General features: G+C 36.7%; 1 protein-coding gene across 1 annotated transcript; it reads left to right on the forward strand.

The window, feature by feature from the left end:
• Positions 1-105: 105 nt before the first annotated feature.
• smarcd2 (SWI/SNF related, matrix associated, actin dependent regulator of chromatin, subfamily d, member 2) lies at positions 106-16,014 on the forward strand. Its single transcript, XM_057826742.1, has 13 exons — positions 106-778; positions 2,435-2,619; positions 3,195-3,237; positions 5,281-5,403; positions 5,737-5,856; positions 10,733-10,828; positions 11,036-11,137; positions 12,398-12,559; positions 12,631-12,728; positions 12,791-12,926; positions 14,441-14,563; positions 14,628-14,729; positions 14,797-16,014. Exons 1-13 carry the CDS (start codon positions 638-640, stop codon positions 14,848-14,850), a joined length of 1,485 nt encoding a protein of 494 aa, XP_057682725.1. The 5' UTR covers positions 106-637; the 3' UTR covers positions 14,851-16,014.
• Positions 16,015-16,174: the final 160 nt, after the last annotated feature.

Genomic DNA, 16,174 nt, shown 5'->3' on the forward strand with positions numbered 1-16,174 from the left:
GGGGGTGCTGTCGATTTGAAAATGGTAATGGAGAAACTCGTGTTCACAAAAAAAAATATTTGTTAATTTGATTTTACATATCAGGAAGTAGTTGAAAATGAAACAAAGTGTCTTTTATGTTTTCTATTTGCATTTTTTTTGTAACGAGTTCCTCTATGGTGCTTTCAAGTGCCGCCTCTTATCAAAAGTCGTTGAATCACTTTTTTTTTTTTTTTTTTTTTTAATAAACGGCAGTCCTCGTTTTATTGTAAAATAAAACCACAAAAAATGTAACGCTTTGTTAGGGGGCGGTGAAACGAATGCATTTTTTTAAAATTATAATTAGCAACATCTGTGAAGGCAGCATTCGACATGCTAGCTCTTAACTGTCAAACACGAAGTCCTTTTAAGTCACTTTAAATGTTCGCGCTGCCACCTAAAAATGCTCAAACTAGCTTAAAAGGCGGCTAACAACCATAGCAGCTGGCTTTTAGGACCAGAGGAACAAGTCGTAAACAAAGTCCCGGAACTTGACTGGAGTCGAGCAAGCGGAGTTTTTTTTTTTTTTTCTTTGTTGACAGTACGCGCTGTCAAAGCAGGTCAAGGTAGCGTGGGCTAGAAGAAGCCACTTTGTTTTTCCCCTTGAAAGCACGCGGACATGGCGACGAGAGGGAGCTTCTCAAGTCCCGCTTTGAACCCCATGAACGTCGGGCTGGGGTCCGGCTTGAGGATGCCCGGGATGCCGCCAGCTGCGGCGGGATACCACCGCTCCGTGAGCGGCTCCCCGCAGTACCCCCAGGTTGGCTTTTTGCTTCTTTTTTAACACCCCTATTCAGAAAGAAGTGTGATAATTTGACTATTTTCCCTTAATTTTAGAGTTTACAACTTGAACATATTTTTGGACAACGTTAAAAGACAGTTGTTAACTCTGTACAGTGTTTCCGCATTTGTAAGCAACGTGAAGGAAGTTTTCAGTGTGCTTTTTAAATGTGTGTTTAAAATGATCCCCGAGAATTTTTGTGAGATCAAAGAAATGATCTCAAGAACCATCTTTCAGAGAGTTCTTTCATTGTAAATTGGACCCATTTTCTGTTAAGTTACTTTTGGCGCACTTCAATGCCTTTGACGGCGCCAGACGTCCAATTCATTCTGACTTGGAGGAGCGAATGACCGAAATTTATTTAAAAATAAAAACGTCTTCAGTTTTTTTTTTTTTTGTGCAAAGAAAAATTAAAATTGAATTATCTATAAATTCCTTTTTAATAATAATTATATATATCCCTCCCAAATATTCATTCATTTTCCAAGCTGTTTATCCTCATGAGGGGGTGGGGGGTCCAATGCCAGGTAACTATGGGCGGTAGGTGGAGGACACCCTGAATCAGTTGCCAGATAACCCAAAATATTTATTTGGTTAATAATAATTAAAAATAAAACAATAATAAAAATTTTTAAAAAACATTAATTAAACCATTTTTTTTTTTAGATTTTCCTTTGTTTTTACTTCAAATATATATATTTTGATTTGATTTGTAAAATTTCTAATTTTTAAAAAAAATAATTTATATATTTTCCCTCAAAGTATTTTTTTCCTTTTTAAGAAAAAAATATTATATAATTTTCACCAAAATATTTATTTAAATAAAATAGACATTTTTTTAAATAAAATTCTGTTTTGCTATATTTTTACATTTTAAAAATATTTTTAATTAAATTTTAACCAATTTTCTATATTTTTGATATTTTAAAAAATATTTTCCTAAAAAATAAATATTAAAAAATGCATTGTTCTTTTAAGAATTAATTTTCTATATTCTCCTATATTTTTACTTTTAAAAAATTGAAATATATGAAATAAATATTATATGATATGAAATAAATATGAAATATCTATATTTTCCTATATTTTTTTACTTTTAAAAAATATTTTTAATTTCATTTTTAGATTTTTAACTAGTTTTCTATATTTAGATTTTTTAAAAAATTATTTTCCTCAAAAATAAATATTTAATTAAAAAGTCATTATTTTTAATATTTATTTTTCTACATTTTACTATAGTTTTACTTTTTAAAAATATTTTATTCTGATTTAATTTTTTAAATGTTCACCTAATTTTCTATATTTTTGTTTTTTAATTTATTTTTATTTAGGATTTTCAATTTTAATATTTTTCAATATAGTTTTATATACTGTATATATATATATATATATATATTTTTTTTTTTTCATGCATTTATCTGTTCTCCCGATGCTTTCTCATGTATATTTGTTAAATCTAAATTTCCACATCAAGGGGTTAAATCGCCCCAACAAGTCGTTTTTTTTCCCATATTTATATTCCTTTGTCTTGCTCCCAGTTCAAATGGATCGGACGTCCATTGCTGTCAATGGCAGCCTTTAGTAAGTTAAGACCACGCAAATGCCAATGTCATCATAATTCCTTGCTCCTCCCAGCGTCCTGGGATGCCTCTCGGCCGAGTAGGGGTCCCCATGGGGGGTCAGCACCCCGGCCCGTCGTACGGCGGCGGCAGTGTTCCCATGCGGCCCAACATGGGTCCTCCGTCAGCGGCGGAGGCCTCGAGGAAACGTTTATTTCATCACCAGCAGCAGCCAGAAATGCTGGGAGGTCATCGGCGAAGGTAAAAAGTGGAGAAGTGAGAGTGGGTGATGAAATCGCAAAAAACTGACTTTGGTCAATTGCGATAGAATGATGAACTTCACTTCGGTGCAGTGTGAATTAGGGCTGCCAAGATTTACTGATTGGCAAGTGTATTGATAATCAATTATCCCCCCCAAAAACGTCAAAATCCTCTTTGTTTGAGCCTTTTAATATGAAATACTCATATTTCTTTATTCATTCAAAATTTTAAATAACAAAAAAAAAAAAAAAAAAAGAAAAAACAAATCTGTTAAAATGATTTGTAATGTATTTATTTTCGGGATGCGTCATTCCACCCCCGCCTGTTTGTCTTACACGAGGCCGTCGTGTTTGTCCCGTGACGCCGGCGGCTATTTTAAAATTGAAGCCGCTCTTTGACGGCGAGCCTTGAGGTGAAGCCGCCGTAACACAATGCAAGTCTTTGTCCTGCGAGCAGAAGAAGAAACGAGCCTCGAGCGAGACTTGAAACGATTCATAATCAGGCAGAACTGTGTCTATTTCCATCCTTTTTTGTATTTGAGTGAGAAAATCACGCCATGTTTCTTCTTCTTTTAGCGTGAAACGACGCAGGATGGCCGACAAGGTTCTCCCGCAGAGAGTAAGAGACTTTTGATTGGCTGTTAGGGATTGTCAATTAGGGGTGGGAACTTCTGGGTACCTCACGATACAAGGTAACGATGATCTCACAATATGGTGATACAACAATTATTGATGCATGGGTCGGGAAATCATTCTATTATAAGTAATAAAAAAACAAGCTCTTTTTATTTAATCATTCTGCTGTTCATTCGTTGCCATCCCTCCCACTTCAAATGTATTGGATGTCTGGTGGTCAATGGCAACTAATGACTTTAATTTTGGGGCATTTCAGGTCATTCGCTGTTGATTTTCAGTCACTTCATGTTGATTCTAGGGCTAATTCTGGGTCACTTCCAGTGTTGTTAATAATGGCGTTAGAATATAACGGCGTTACTAACGGCGTGATGAGTAATTTAATTAATTACTTTTCTCATCTTGGCAACCCCGTTGCAGTTAGTGAGGCGGGAAAGGCGTGCGTTACTATGCGTTACCATGTTGGTTGAATGACGCGAGAAAAGTCTGAGAGGGATGGACTCACGGAGACGAGAGACCAGAGCAGGAGTGGGGAGGAGGCAAGGGAGTCGTGACGCTGTTACAAACGCGAAACTTGGTGGCTCCGATAATACCTGACTGTAGCCGATAGCCTACAAACTACGCCCACATGATGCTACTGTAAATATCACATCTACATAGAACTAGATGCAAATGACAGACACGGTGGCATTAGCTACATGTATAAAGAACTAGATGCGTTGGTAAACAGCCGCCATCTTAAAGCAGTATACTTCTCAGGAAGGCTCTGTTGTAGAGAACTTTCCTAGCGAACCTAAGTAACTTTTGATCTAAAATGCTCCTAAAACAGTAAAATCTCGACTTAAATCTATCTTTAAATGATGAAAAAGTTTTAAAACTTACACATGTCGAAAGAAGATAGAAGGGAACTAATGTAATAACGGGAGCAATTTTAACAACTTTAACGGTTGATTCACAACATTAAATGACTTCCACACAGAGCAAAGGTTACTATGTAGTTATCGCAATATCCGCAATATCCCTGTGTCTAGTTAAGTGTAGGGTAAAGAATTGGGCTAGGGCCAATTGTCCCAAAAACTATTTAAATTCCACATTTTGTGACCTGTTTTACTAAAAGTGCAATCACATTTGTAAATGAATGGCTTCTGGGAATTCAAATGTAAATAAACCAATCTACTGTGATAAAACAACAAAATTGCAATAACTGCAATAACCATCAAAGTGAGGTCTAACTGTAACTAGTCTTGAAACAAATCTGAATAAGGAATAACATTGCAATAAAAATAATGCAAACTGGTTAAACTTGAGAGTAGCTGAGCTTTGACATGACAGAACATTACTCCTGAAGTTCAGCGTTCGCTTCAATCATATATGGCGCCGTCTAGCGTCATGAATGGGTATAATGTGTAAACCACGAATATAAGACGACCCCCACTGTTTCAGTCTTATTTCAATGCAAAAAACACCGTCTTATATTCGGGCTAGTACGGTAATTACTCTTACATTCAGGTAAATGAGTTACTAACGCAATTAATTTTGGGGAGAAATAATTTGTAACTGTAATTAATTACTGTTTTTTTAAAAGTAAGATTAACAACACTGGTCACTTCCTATTGATTTTGGGTTACAGAACAGGGAGTGACCTGGGAATGAATAGGCAGTTACCTCAGCGCAACAGAAAGTGACCCAAAAACGAACGGAAATTTGGTTGAAAATGCCGCAAAAATCGGAAAGACTGGCTGCGAATGCTCGTTTCCATTGAACACCCAGTCTAATTGGTTGGGCGTCTAGCGCCATCGATGGCGACCATTTAGTTAAACAAATACATTATTTAGTGGAAGATTCTGGTAGCAACTTATTGGTTCCCTTTTTATTTTTTTTTTAACAGTAACACTTTTTTAAAACGATATATCGATTCTTGTCAGTAGCATATCGATAACCTTTTGGGAAACAAAGTATTTCGATGCATCGCCGTTTCATTATATTGTCACATAATGGCATGTTCTGTAAAAGCATGTTCTCACTCTAGATCCGTGACCTGGTGCCCGAGTCTCAGGCCTACATGGACCTCTTAGCTTTTGAGAGGAAACTGGACCAGACCATCGCCCGCAAGCGCATGGAGATACAGGAAGCCATCAAGAAGCCCATTATGGTAGAGAAGACATTTTTTAATCGAAATAAGTAAATTGGCACGAAACTTTTAAAGGGGATGTTAAGAATTTTTGACATTAGGCTTAATTTTTGAGTTGGCGCGAGTTTAATTAGTCAGTAGTTAGTTCTAGTGCTGTTCCAAATGACTAATATTCCCCCAATTAGTCAGCCTACTATTTTCACGATCAGTCAACTATTCTAATAAAAAAAAAAAAAAAAAACTGTCGATATGTAACTAATGTTGTTAACTTTCCAGCAAGATCTAATTAAATCAATTTGACCTTATGAGCAGAAAATATGTCTAAAAGTGGCGCTTGTTTGTCTCCTCTCGCAGCAAAAGCGCAAGCTGAGGATCTACATTTCTAACACGTACACGCCGTGCAAACCCGAGGGCGACGACGCCGAGAAAGTGTCCTCGTGGGAGCTGCGCGTGGAGGGAAAACTTCTAGAAGAAGTAAGCGCCCGTCTGTCTCCGTGTCGTTGCTCTCTTCGCGAAGGCGGGGCTCGTAGCCATTACATACCACGGGGCTGACATGCGGGGTCATGCGGGGCCACGGCGAGCGGATGGATGTTCAGGCGTGTACTTACAAGCCCAGAAAGTGAAGTGAAAGAGCTCGTGTTGTGCAAGAACAGAGCGAGAGGACATACTCAGAGGTTTTTTTTTTTGCTTGTTTGACCACACGTTTTTATGATTCACCCCCGATTTGGTGAGTGAGCAACAACGCGGGGGTTGATGCTGTAAAAAGTGGGTTTTGGAGAAACGGAGAAAAAGTCATGACAGAAGAGATTTATTGTCTTAAGAAAAACTAGCTTTCATGGTAGCTGACCATTGGATCGGTCCAGTGATGACCCATCATTTCACCATGTGCCAGACTGAGCTGTGAACATGACCTAAATGATCTTAAATCAACTAAAATACTCTTAGGAAACGACCCAAAATTTTCTTAAATCTACTAAAATGCTCCCTAAAAGTGACCTAAATTAAAATAAGTGACCACATTTTCTTCAATCTACCAAAATACTCACTAAAATTGGCTTAAAGTCTCTTAAATCTACTAAAATACTGTTCAAAAGTGACTGAAATACAGGTACTTTAAAATCAAATAAAATACTCCCTAAAAGCTATTCTCTTAAATGGACAAAATACTCCCTAAAGACAACTTAAATTTTCATAAATCTACTTACCGTAAATACTCCTTAAAGTGACCAAAAATGTTCTTAAATCTCCTAACTCCTAAATCTAACAAAAATACCCTAAAACTGAACAAAATTATCTTAAATGTACAAACGCACAGCTTAAATCAACTTAAATATTTCTTACAAGTGACATCAATGTTCTTAAACCTAATAAAAGGGTCACTTAAGTTCACTTAAATTTTCCGAAATCTACTGAAATACTCGTTAAAATTACCAAAATTCTCTTAAATCTACTAAAACCCTCTGAAAGTGGTGACAGTCTTAAATCTACTCACTCATTATAAATTATTTTTCTTAAATTTATTAAAATACTCAGTGAAATTAGCTTAAAGTCTCTTAAATCTACTAAAATACTCTTTAAACGTGACTACAATACTTTAAAATCCAATAAAATACAGGTCAAAAGTCAGAAATACTCCCTGGAAGTCACTTAAATTCTTAAATCTACTACAACACTTCCCAAAATGTGACCTAAATTGTTTTAAATCTACTTATACACCTTAAAAGTGTCCAAGATTTTCTCAAATCTCCGAAAATATCCTCTAAAATTGAATTAAAGCAAGTCTTGGTCGATTTTAGCGACGCCAGTGGACCAAAGGGGTAGTGTTTTGTCTTAAGGAAGACTGCGTTTCCCATGAGGAACAGCACACACCCGCACAGTGTCATAATGATCTCCCGGTGCCTGAACATGGATTAAAAGACATCTGTGTTTCAAGCGGCTGTGTGAAAGATCAATAGTAATGAAGTAATGAATCACGTTGTGGCTAAACAATAACATATGACTGTTAGCAACTGTCTTAGTGTGGCTAACCCTCACACAAGTTTGGTTGGGGGTGGGTCACGCCAGCGAGAGTTTATTCTTGAGTATCCTTTTATCCCTAGTAGCTTCCCTTTTTTTTCCCTCCTCTGGCAAAACTTTTTGTCTCTTTTGTTGCTCTGCCATTATAGCAGAATTCGCGCGAAAGCGTTCGCATCGACTTCAGTCTTTATAATAAAAGGGGGAAGGGACCTATGGCATAAAGCAGTCAGCAGATTTGTAGTTTTTAGTGTGGCAGAACCTCCTCAAAGTCAATTAGCACCAGTGAAAGTGATACTGACCCCCTTCATATATAAAAGAGGTATCATCACAACTGTTATGAAAATACCGTAATTTCGGACTATAAGGCGCACCTGACTATAAGCCGCCACCCACCAAATTTGACACGAAAACGGCATTGGTTCAGAGATAAGCTGCATCGGACTATAAGCCGCAGTTGTCCTCACTGTATAATGGGAAATTTACACCAAAAGACATTAACTGGTAACACTTTATTTAACAGCGGCATCATAAGACTGTCATAAAAAAATGAACCACCATGAAGCTTTGAACCAATTGGCTGCAAAGCTTCATTGCTTCAAAACGCTTCATTTGGCCATCACTGCCTACTTGGGGGAGACAGAAAACCTCTGCTGTCATCACTGTTATTTTCCAACATGCCTCATTGCAGCGCTACAGATTAAAATTCATGTTCTGTGCTATTATTTCTTCAATTAATGTTCCAGTTGTTTTCATTCATTGCTAGTTATGGTATTGAGTAACACTTTATTTGAGAGCGGCGCCATAAGACTCTCATAAGACCATCATAGTTATGACAGGACACATTAATGTCTTTTGACATGAGCAATAGTGAATGCGTATGACCTGTCCTTTTGTGCCATTCGGCAAATTATCTCACTTTTGTATGGATGTAAAAGATCCGAGCTGGACATAAATGGAGTTATTGACATAATTTGCCGGATTACCCTCAATGACATCTGTCATAAGCATTAATTAATGCCCATGATAGTGTCATGTCATAATTATGACGGTCTTATGGCAGTCTTATGATGCCGCTGTCAAAGTGTTACCTATTAACTAAAGAGATGCCGATCGATCGGGTCCGATCACGTCATTTTCAAAGTATCGGAATCGGCAAAAAAATATCAGCCATATATATATTTTTAATTAAATCGTTTTCTAATTGTATTTAACGTTACAGACATAATATGTAACACTCATCCAGAGTCTTTAGTTTAGGCTTAAGGTAGGGTTATCAAAAATATCCCGATAACGGTTGCGATTAATTTTATTAAAAAGTGTGTCACGTTAAAATATTTAATGCTATCAATATATGCGCTGCACGACCCTCTCACTCATTGTCGCGCTTAATCTGTAATGATGCCGTTTTACCTATATGGAGAGATAAAAGGCAGCGCACAAAGAGTAGAGTGGATTTTGGCAGCCTTTGGCACCTTTCTTCAAGTGGCTAAAACCTTGCAATCCCTCTCCCAATGATTGGTATTATCATGGGAAGAAATGTGGCAACTGATCTTTGTCTTAGCACCTAAAGTTATTTCCCAAAGCAGAGAAGATATATCCATTGGTAGCACGACGCACAGTCATGGTTTTACTTCCCATCATGGTTCCACTTCCCATCATGCATTGGGGCATGGCTGCAGTATCATTTACTGAAAGCTCAACAAATACACTAGATGGCAATATTTAGTCACAATATACAAAGTCACAAGTCTTTCTATCCGTGGATCCCTCTCACAGAATTTTAATAATGTAAATGCCATTTTGAGGATTTATTGTCATAATAAACAAATACAGTACTCATGTACTGTATGTTGAATGTATATATTCGTCCGAGTTTTATTCATTTTTTTCTTAATGCATATCCAAAATGTATATGATCGGGGGGAAAAATCAGGAATGATTGGAATTGAATCGGGAGCAAAAAAAAAAAAGCAATCGGATCGGGAAATATCGGGATCGGCAGATACTCAAACTAAAACGATCGGGATCGGATCAGGAGCAAAAAAACATGATTGGAACAACCCAACTATTAACCCAAATAAATCAACAAATAAGCCACACTGGACTATAAACCGCAGGATTCAAATTGAGGGAAAAAAAGTTGCGGCTTATAGTCCGACAATTACAGTAGTTTATAAAGTTTAAAGTTACCAAGTAGTGTTGCTTTAAAATTCTCTTAAATCTAATTAAGTACTTCGTAAAACTGAATTACATTTTCTTAAATCAGCAAAAACCCTACCTAAAACTGACCTAAATGCAGAGGTGGGTAGAGTAGCCAAAAATTTTCCTCAAGTAAAGGGTGCGTTACTTCAAAAATAATTTTACTCAAGTAAAAGTAGTCGTCCAAATAATGTACTCAAGTACAGGTAAAAAAGAATTTGGTGAAATAAATACTCAAGTAATGAGTAACATTGTGAGTAACTGCTTACATTTTTTTTTTTTTTTTAAACAAAGGCATTTTTTTCTGAGCACAAAGTTATCAATTTGAATTGTTGTAAAAATTCCGGCGGGAGGAAAAAAATACAAGGAATGAAGCATTACTCTTGCAAAGAGCGTTAGTGCCCTCTATTGGAAAAAATAGTTTGAATAGTGAATACTGTAGTTCCTTCATAGTTACTATTATGAAATTAAAAGGATCATATTTCGGGTTTTCCATGGTCAATCGGTGCCTAATGAAGACTGGAGGAGAGGTTAAAATCTGTGCTTTTGAGTCATGTGGAGGGCAGCGCTCTGTCAAATACTTCATTTTTTACGGTGCTTTAAAAACATCACGTGATTGAACAGCCTGGCTTGATCATAGAACGGCAAGCTTGCGTCTGATTGGTACATTGGAGTTGTGATTATTATCATTGGTGAAATTGGCAGAGCTACTCTTGGTAATATGTAGAATAAAGAGGAAAAATGTGACTCTTGTATAGCCCAAACTAGTGGAGTCAAAGTAGGTGTTTTTTTTTTTTAGTAAGTAAGAAGTATAGCTTTGTAAAACTACTCTTACTAACTAATCTATCAAAATACTCACTAAAATTGACTGAAATTCTCTCAAATCTAATAAAGTACTCCATAAAAGTTACCTGAATTCTCTTCAATCACCCAAACTACTCCCTAAAAATGACCTTCATTGTCTTAAATCTGCCAAAAGTGAGGACTTCCCTGCTAAAAATGCTGCCCCCGCGACCCGACCCCAGATTCAGCTGTAGATGATGGATGGATGGATACTCCTTAAAAGTGACACAAGTACTGAAAAACGTTTTGCTCGTGTGTCTTTGTTTTTCTGTTTGGCCTATTTTGTGGGCAGCCTGGCAAGCAGAAGCGGAAGTTCTCCTCTTTCTTCAAGAGTTTGGTGATCGAGCTGGATAAGGAGTTGTACGGACCCGACAACCACTTAGTGGAGGTATGACACAACTCCGCAAGCATCCCACTTTGAATTTCAACACGTGCAAAGCAGTCGCCACGAGCGGGAAGGCGGAATTCAGCTGAAACGTTTCAGCTTTTTGGACGCCGTTCAGGGCCGAAAATATTTACAACACACAAACGTGGCTCCAAAACCAGTTGGTGGAATGAGCTCAGAGCTTTTGTTGTTGTTTGTGTCTATCGTCAGTGGCACCGAATGCCTACCACTCAGGAGACGGACGGTTTCCAGGTCAAACGTCCCGGCGACGTCAATGTCAAATGCACCCTTCTGCTCATGCTGGACCACCAGGTGCGTTTGCTCTTTGTAACTCGTTGTTTCTCCAACATTATAAAACAAGAATACTCGCTCAATATTCATTGCTCGCCATTGACAGACACACAAGTCCAATTCGTTTAACCCCTTGATGCCTGGTTTTACATTTAACCAATATACGTACATCAATTAGCATTGGGGGAATACATAAGTACTTGAAAATAATGACAATAAAAACAAAAAAATAAAAGAAAATTGAATTGAAAAATACAAATAGAAATGAGACAATCCCAAAAGAAATTATTTTTAAAAATGGAAGACAATATAGAAAATTAATTAAAAATGAAAAATGTTCAATAATGCAAAAATATATATAAATAAAAAATATTTTAAAAACATATAAAAAGAAATAGAAGAAAATAAATTTAAAAAAATTTTTTTTAAGGAAAATATTTAATAATAAATTCTTTTTTTGCTAAAGAAATATATTTTTAATTTCTTATATTGTTTTTTTTTAATAGTATTTTTTTTTGAGGATTTTCTCATTTTTAGCTGAATTTAATTTTGTGTATTGCCTATTTTTTATCAATACTATTTTTTAAATATACTTAACACTTAATATATTTCATTATTTTAATTAAATTATTCAATTTTTAAAACAAATAATCATTAAAAAAAAGAATAAAAAAGGAGAACATTCACATTTAATATAAAGATTTTTTAACAAGTGATAAAATATTTTTTTAGATATATTTTTTAAAAATTTAATTTAAAAAATAATTTAAAAATTTTGAGCTGAATTTAATTTTCTATATTGACTATTTTTTTTCAATACTCTTTTTTTCATTATACTTACTTCTTAATATATTTCATAATTATAATTATTTAATTTTAAAATGAACAAACATTTTAAATATAAAAAGAGGGGTACATTTAATCCACTTACTCAGATTTTTTAGCAAGTGATAAAAATATCTAATCTTTTTAAGAAATATAAATTATTTTTATTTTCTCATTTTTAGCTGAATTTGATTTTCTATATTGACTATTTTTATCAATACTATTTTATTTTTTTGAACCTACTTGCCACTATAAAGGTAAATTCAATTTTTTAAAAATATACTTACTACTGATAAAGCGCTTTGAGCGCCTTGAAAGGTGGAAAAGCGCTATATAAGTATAACACCATTTACCATTTACTTAATATATTTCATTACTTTAATTCAATAATTCAATTTTAAAATGAACAAACATTTTAAATATTAAAAAAGGAGCTTTTTTTTTTGTACGGCACAGCCTCCTCAGTACAAACTGGATCTGCGTCTGGCCCGTCTGCTGGGCGTGCACACGCAGACGCGGGCCAACATCATGCAGGCGCTTTGGCTCTACATCAAGAACAACAAGCTGCAAGACAGCCATGAGAAGGAGTACATCAATTGCAATCACTACTTCAAAAAGGTCCGACAGATTGAAGCCCTCGCCTCCCTCTGTAGTTCCTCATTTACTGTTTTGTCTTTTCAAAATTAAAGATATTCGGCTGCCTTCGTATGAGGTTCTCGGAGATTTCCATTAAGCTTGCCGGGCTGCTGCAGCACCCCGACCCCATCGTGATCAATCACATGATCAGGTACGGGTGAATCGGTCAGGCTGCTTCCGTCCGGTCGACTAAATCTGTTTGTTTTGAACCAGCGTGGACCCGAACGACCAGAAAAAAACTGCATGCTATGACATTGACGTGGAAGTGGACGACCCGCTCAAAAGCCAGATGAGCAGCTTCCTTTCGTCCACTGTCAACCAGCAGGAGATCGCCGCGCTGGAGACTAAGGTCATTTGTCGTTCGGTGCCAAAGGCAGCTTTTTATTTTTATAATATATATTTTTTTTAATTTAATTTGGGATATTTATTTGAGAATTTGCTCATTTATTTCAATTTAGCATTTATTTTTTAAGGTACAGTGGTGTGAAAAAGTATCTGAACCTTTTGGAATATCTCACATTTCTGCATAAAATCACCATCAAATGTGAGCTGATATTTGTCAAAATCACACAGATGAGTAAAAGTGTCTGCTTTACTAAACTAACAAACTTAACTAAAACCACCCAATAGGTTTTCATATTTTAATGAAAGCTGCCCTGCCCACAATAAAACACACACCTGGTAGGGATTATCTTGATGAGAAGCATTGTCTGATGTGCATCATGGCTCGGTCAAAGGAGCTGTCTGAAGACCTGCGATCAAGGATTGTTGATTTGTGTAAAGCTGGGAAAGGATACAAAGTCATCTTTAAAAGTGTGTATGTTCATCAATCGACAGTATGAGAAGTTGTCTAAAAATGGAGAGTTTGTTTAGGTCATGCTACAGGATCTCAATTGGGTTCAAGTCTGGACTTTGACTGGCACTGTTGCTTCTCTCCCAAAGAGTGGCCGTCCACCAAAGATGACGCCAAGAGTTCAGCACAGAATACTCAGAGACGTAAAAAAGAACCCCAGAGTGTCTGACTTACAGAAATCACTGGCACAGTCCAATATTTATGTGTTGTGCACACATCAACTATATGTAAAACTATGGCCAAGACTGGTATTCATGGTATGACTCCACGGAGGAAGCCACTGCTGTCTAAAAAAACAAAACATTGTTGGCACTTGGGCACTCCAGAGAAGTTTTGGCAAAATATTTTGTGGACTGATGAAACCAAAGTTGAATTGTTTGGGAGTAACACACAACGTCATGAATGGAGGAAAAATGGAACCGCTCACCAACATCAACACCTCATCCCCACCGTGAAGCATGGTGGAGGGAGCATCACAATTTGGGGCTGTTTTGCTGCTTCAGGGCCAGGACAACCATTAATGGAAGAATTAATTGAAAAGTTTATTAGGATGTTTTGCAGGAAAACCTGAGGCCGTCTGTCAGACAGTTGAAGCTAGATTCGATAAAAGGACTCTGTGTAACAATCCCCAGGACTATGCATGGGAGGGGTGTCCTCATCCGTGAGCCAAGCTTGCACCTGACCGCATACCTGGATGAACTAGGAGCTGCTGCTTTAAGGCTCTGCTCAGCCACTGAGACACATCATCAGTTGTGTCCTCAGATCACGGGGCGTTTCGGCCACTTATCACAGAACGCCCTCAGCTGAGGCTGGCCCACCACAGGTTGATCACTCCTGGGTGTGTGTCTCAGAGCTACAGTAAGCATTTGCCCTAGCGGCCCAGATAGTGTCGCTCCCAAGTTTGTAGGCGAAGTTGCCGCATTAGCTGCCACTGACAGCCGTAGACGTAAAATGACTTGGAAGTCTATTGAAGAGGAATTAAAAACACACTTACAGCTTTCCACCAACAGATCCACGAGACCATCGAGTACATCAACCAGCTGAAAACCGAGCGTGATTTTATGCTGAGCTTCAGCAACAATCCCCAAGACTTTATCCAGGACTGGCTTGAGTCTCAGAGCAGAGATCTGAAGGTGAACATTTCCGTCACATCCTTTGTTTTCCCAATTTCACCTTCGTTCCTTTCCCCCACCTTAGGTGATGACGGACATTACGGGAAATCCGGAAGAAGAGCGCCGAACCGAGTTCTATCAAGCGCCGTGGATGCCCGAAGCTGTCAGCAGATACGTTTATTCCAAAGTACGACCATAAAACTCCCATCCCTCTTTCCGAATAGTGTCTGACATCTTCTCGTTTGGCTTTTCAGGTGCAGCAGAGAAGGCAAGAACTGGAGCAGGTTCTTGGGATTAGACTAACATAAATATAATTCAATGGAATTTTTTTTTTTTTTTGTAATTTTTTTTTTTTTTTTTACAAAATCCAGTTGATGGTAGTGTGTGTCTTAGCATCATAAAAAAAAACTACATTTGAAAGCCATTTTGTTTTGACATAAGAGCCTTTTTGGGAAAATAATGTGCAAAATTGTGAATGTATATGCTAAAAAAAAAACAAAAAATACTTTTCTATGTTGAATTATTGTTCCTAACTCATCGGCTGCCATTGACAGCGATGGACGTCAAATTTAATTTTCAAATCTGATTTGAAACATGCTGATTCGATGTCTGCCATCCCAGTCCATGTGTATTTTGATGTCTATTGCTCTCATTGGCAGTGAATGAGATCATTCTTTGTTTACATTCTGTATGCCAATACTGCCTGATTTTTTTTTTAATGATGTTTTTTAGCGTTTGTTTTTCTTGAAACATTCCAAGTGCCAAACTGTTTAAATCCATCGTATGCGGGTTTATGTACTAGCAAGATCGGTGTGTGTATATAATTATATAACAGACTAATATGGTACGGATATAGTACCAGTACCAGGGTATTATGGTACCAGTATCAGTGTAGTATGGTGCCAGGGACATTTTTTTTCACAAAATAATTTGTGTTTGTAAAAAATAATTTGTGCTCGTAAATGAAATTGTGCCTACGCAAAAAAAAATGTGCTCACATAAAATAATTTTCGTGTTGGCAAAAATACACTTAAATTTTTTAAATAACTTTTTGTGCTTGCAAAAACATTTTTTTTGCATGATTTTTTTTTTTTTATACATTTGCAAAATTATTTTGTGAGAAATTTTTTTTTTTTTTGGGGGGGGGGGGGTGTACAATATATATTGTTTTAAGATCTCACATTATTTTTTACAAACTCTTTTAATTTCTAAGTTACCAAAACATGCCAATTCCAGCAAGGTTCTGCTGGATTTGTTGTGCTTTGGTACTGGATTGTACTTGGCCAAAGTCAGGCAGGCTTGCTAGGCTACTGTTTTTGCTGGTATAGAAACCAACATATGCTGGATTATTAAGCGGGGATGCTAACTGTAAACTTCCATTATTGGTTGGTAAGATTTAAATATTTGCATGTTGTGTTAACTTTCAGGAACGATTATCATTTTTGAAACATGATTTTACCCCAAATAAACATTCTGACAAAAGTCAAGATTTGCCCACTTTTTTTTGTGCTTTGTGACTGCTACAAGGAGCTGTTACACTATGAATAGAATAGAATAAAAAGCCTTTATTGTCATTGTACATAGTACACGGCTATGACGCAGTTGGTAGCTGGAGTTGTCCTGGGACCGAAC

This window comes from Corythoichthys intestinalis, chromosome 21, assembly GCF_030265065.1.
Source record: "Corythoichthys intestinalis isolate RoL2023-P3 chromosome 21, ASM3026506v1, whole genome shotgun sequence".
Classification (NCBI taxonomy): Eukaryota; Metazoa; Chordata; class Actinopteri; order Syngnathiformes; family Syngnathidae; genus Corythoichthys; species Corythoichthys intestinalis.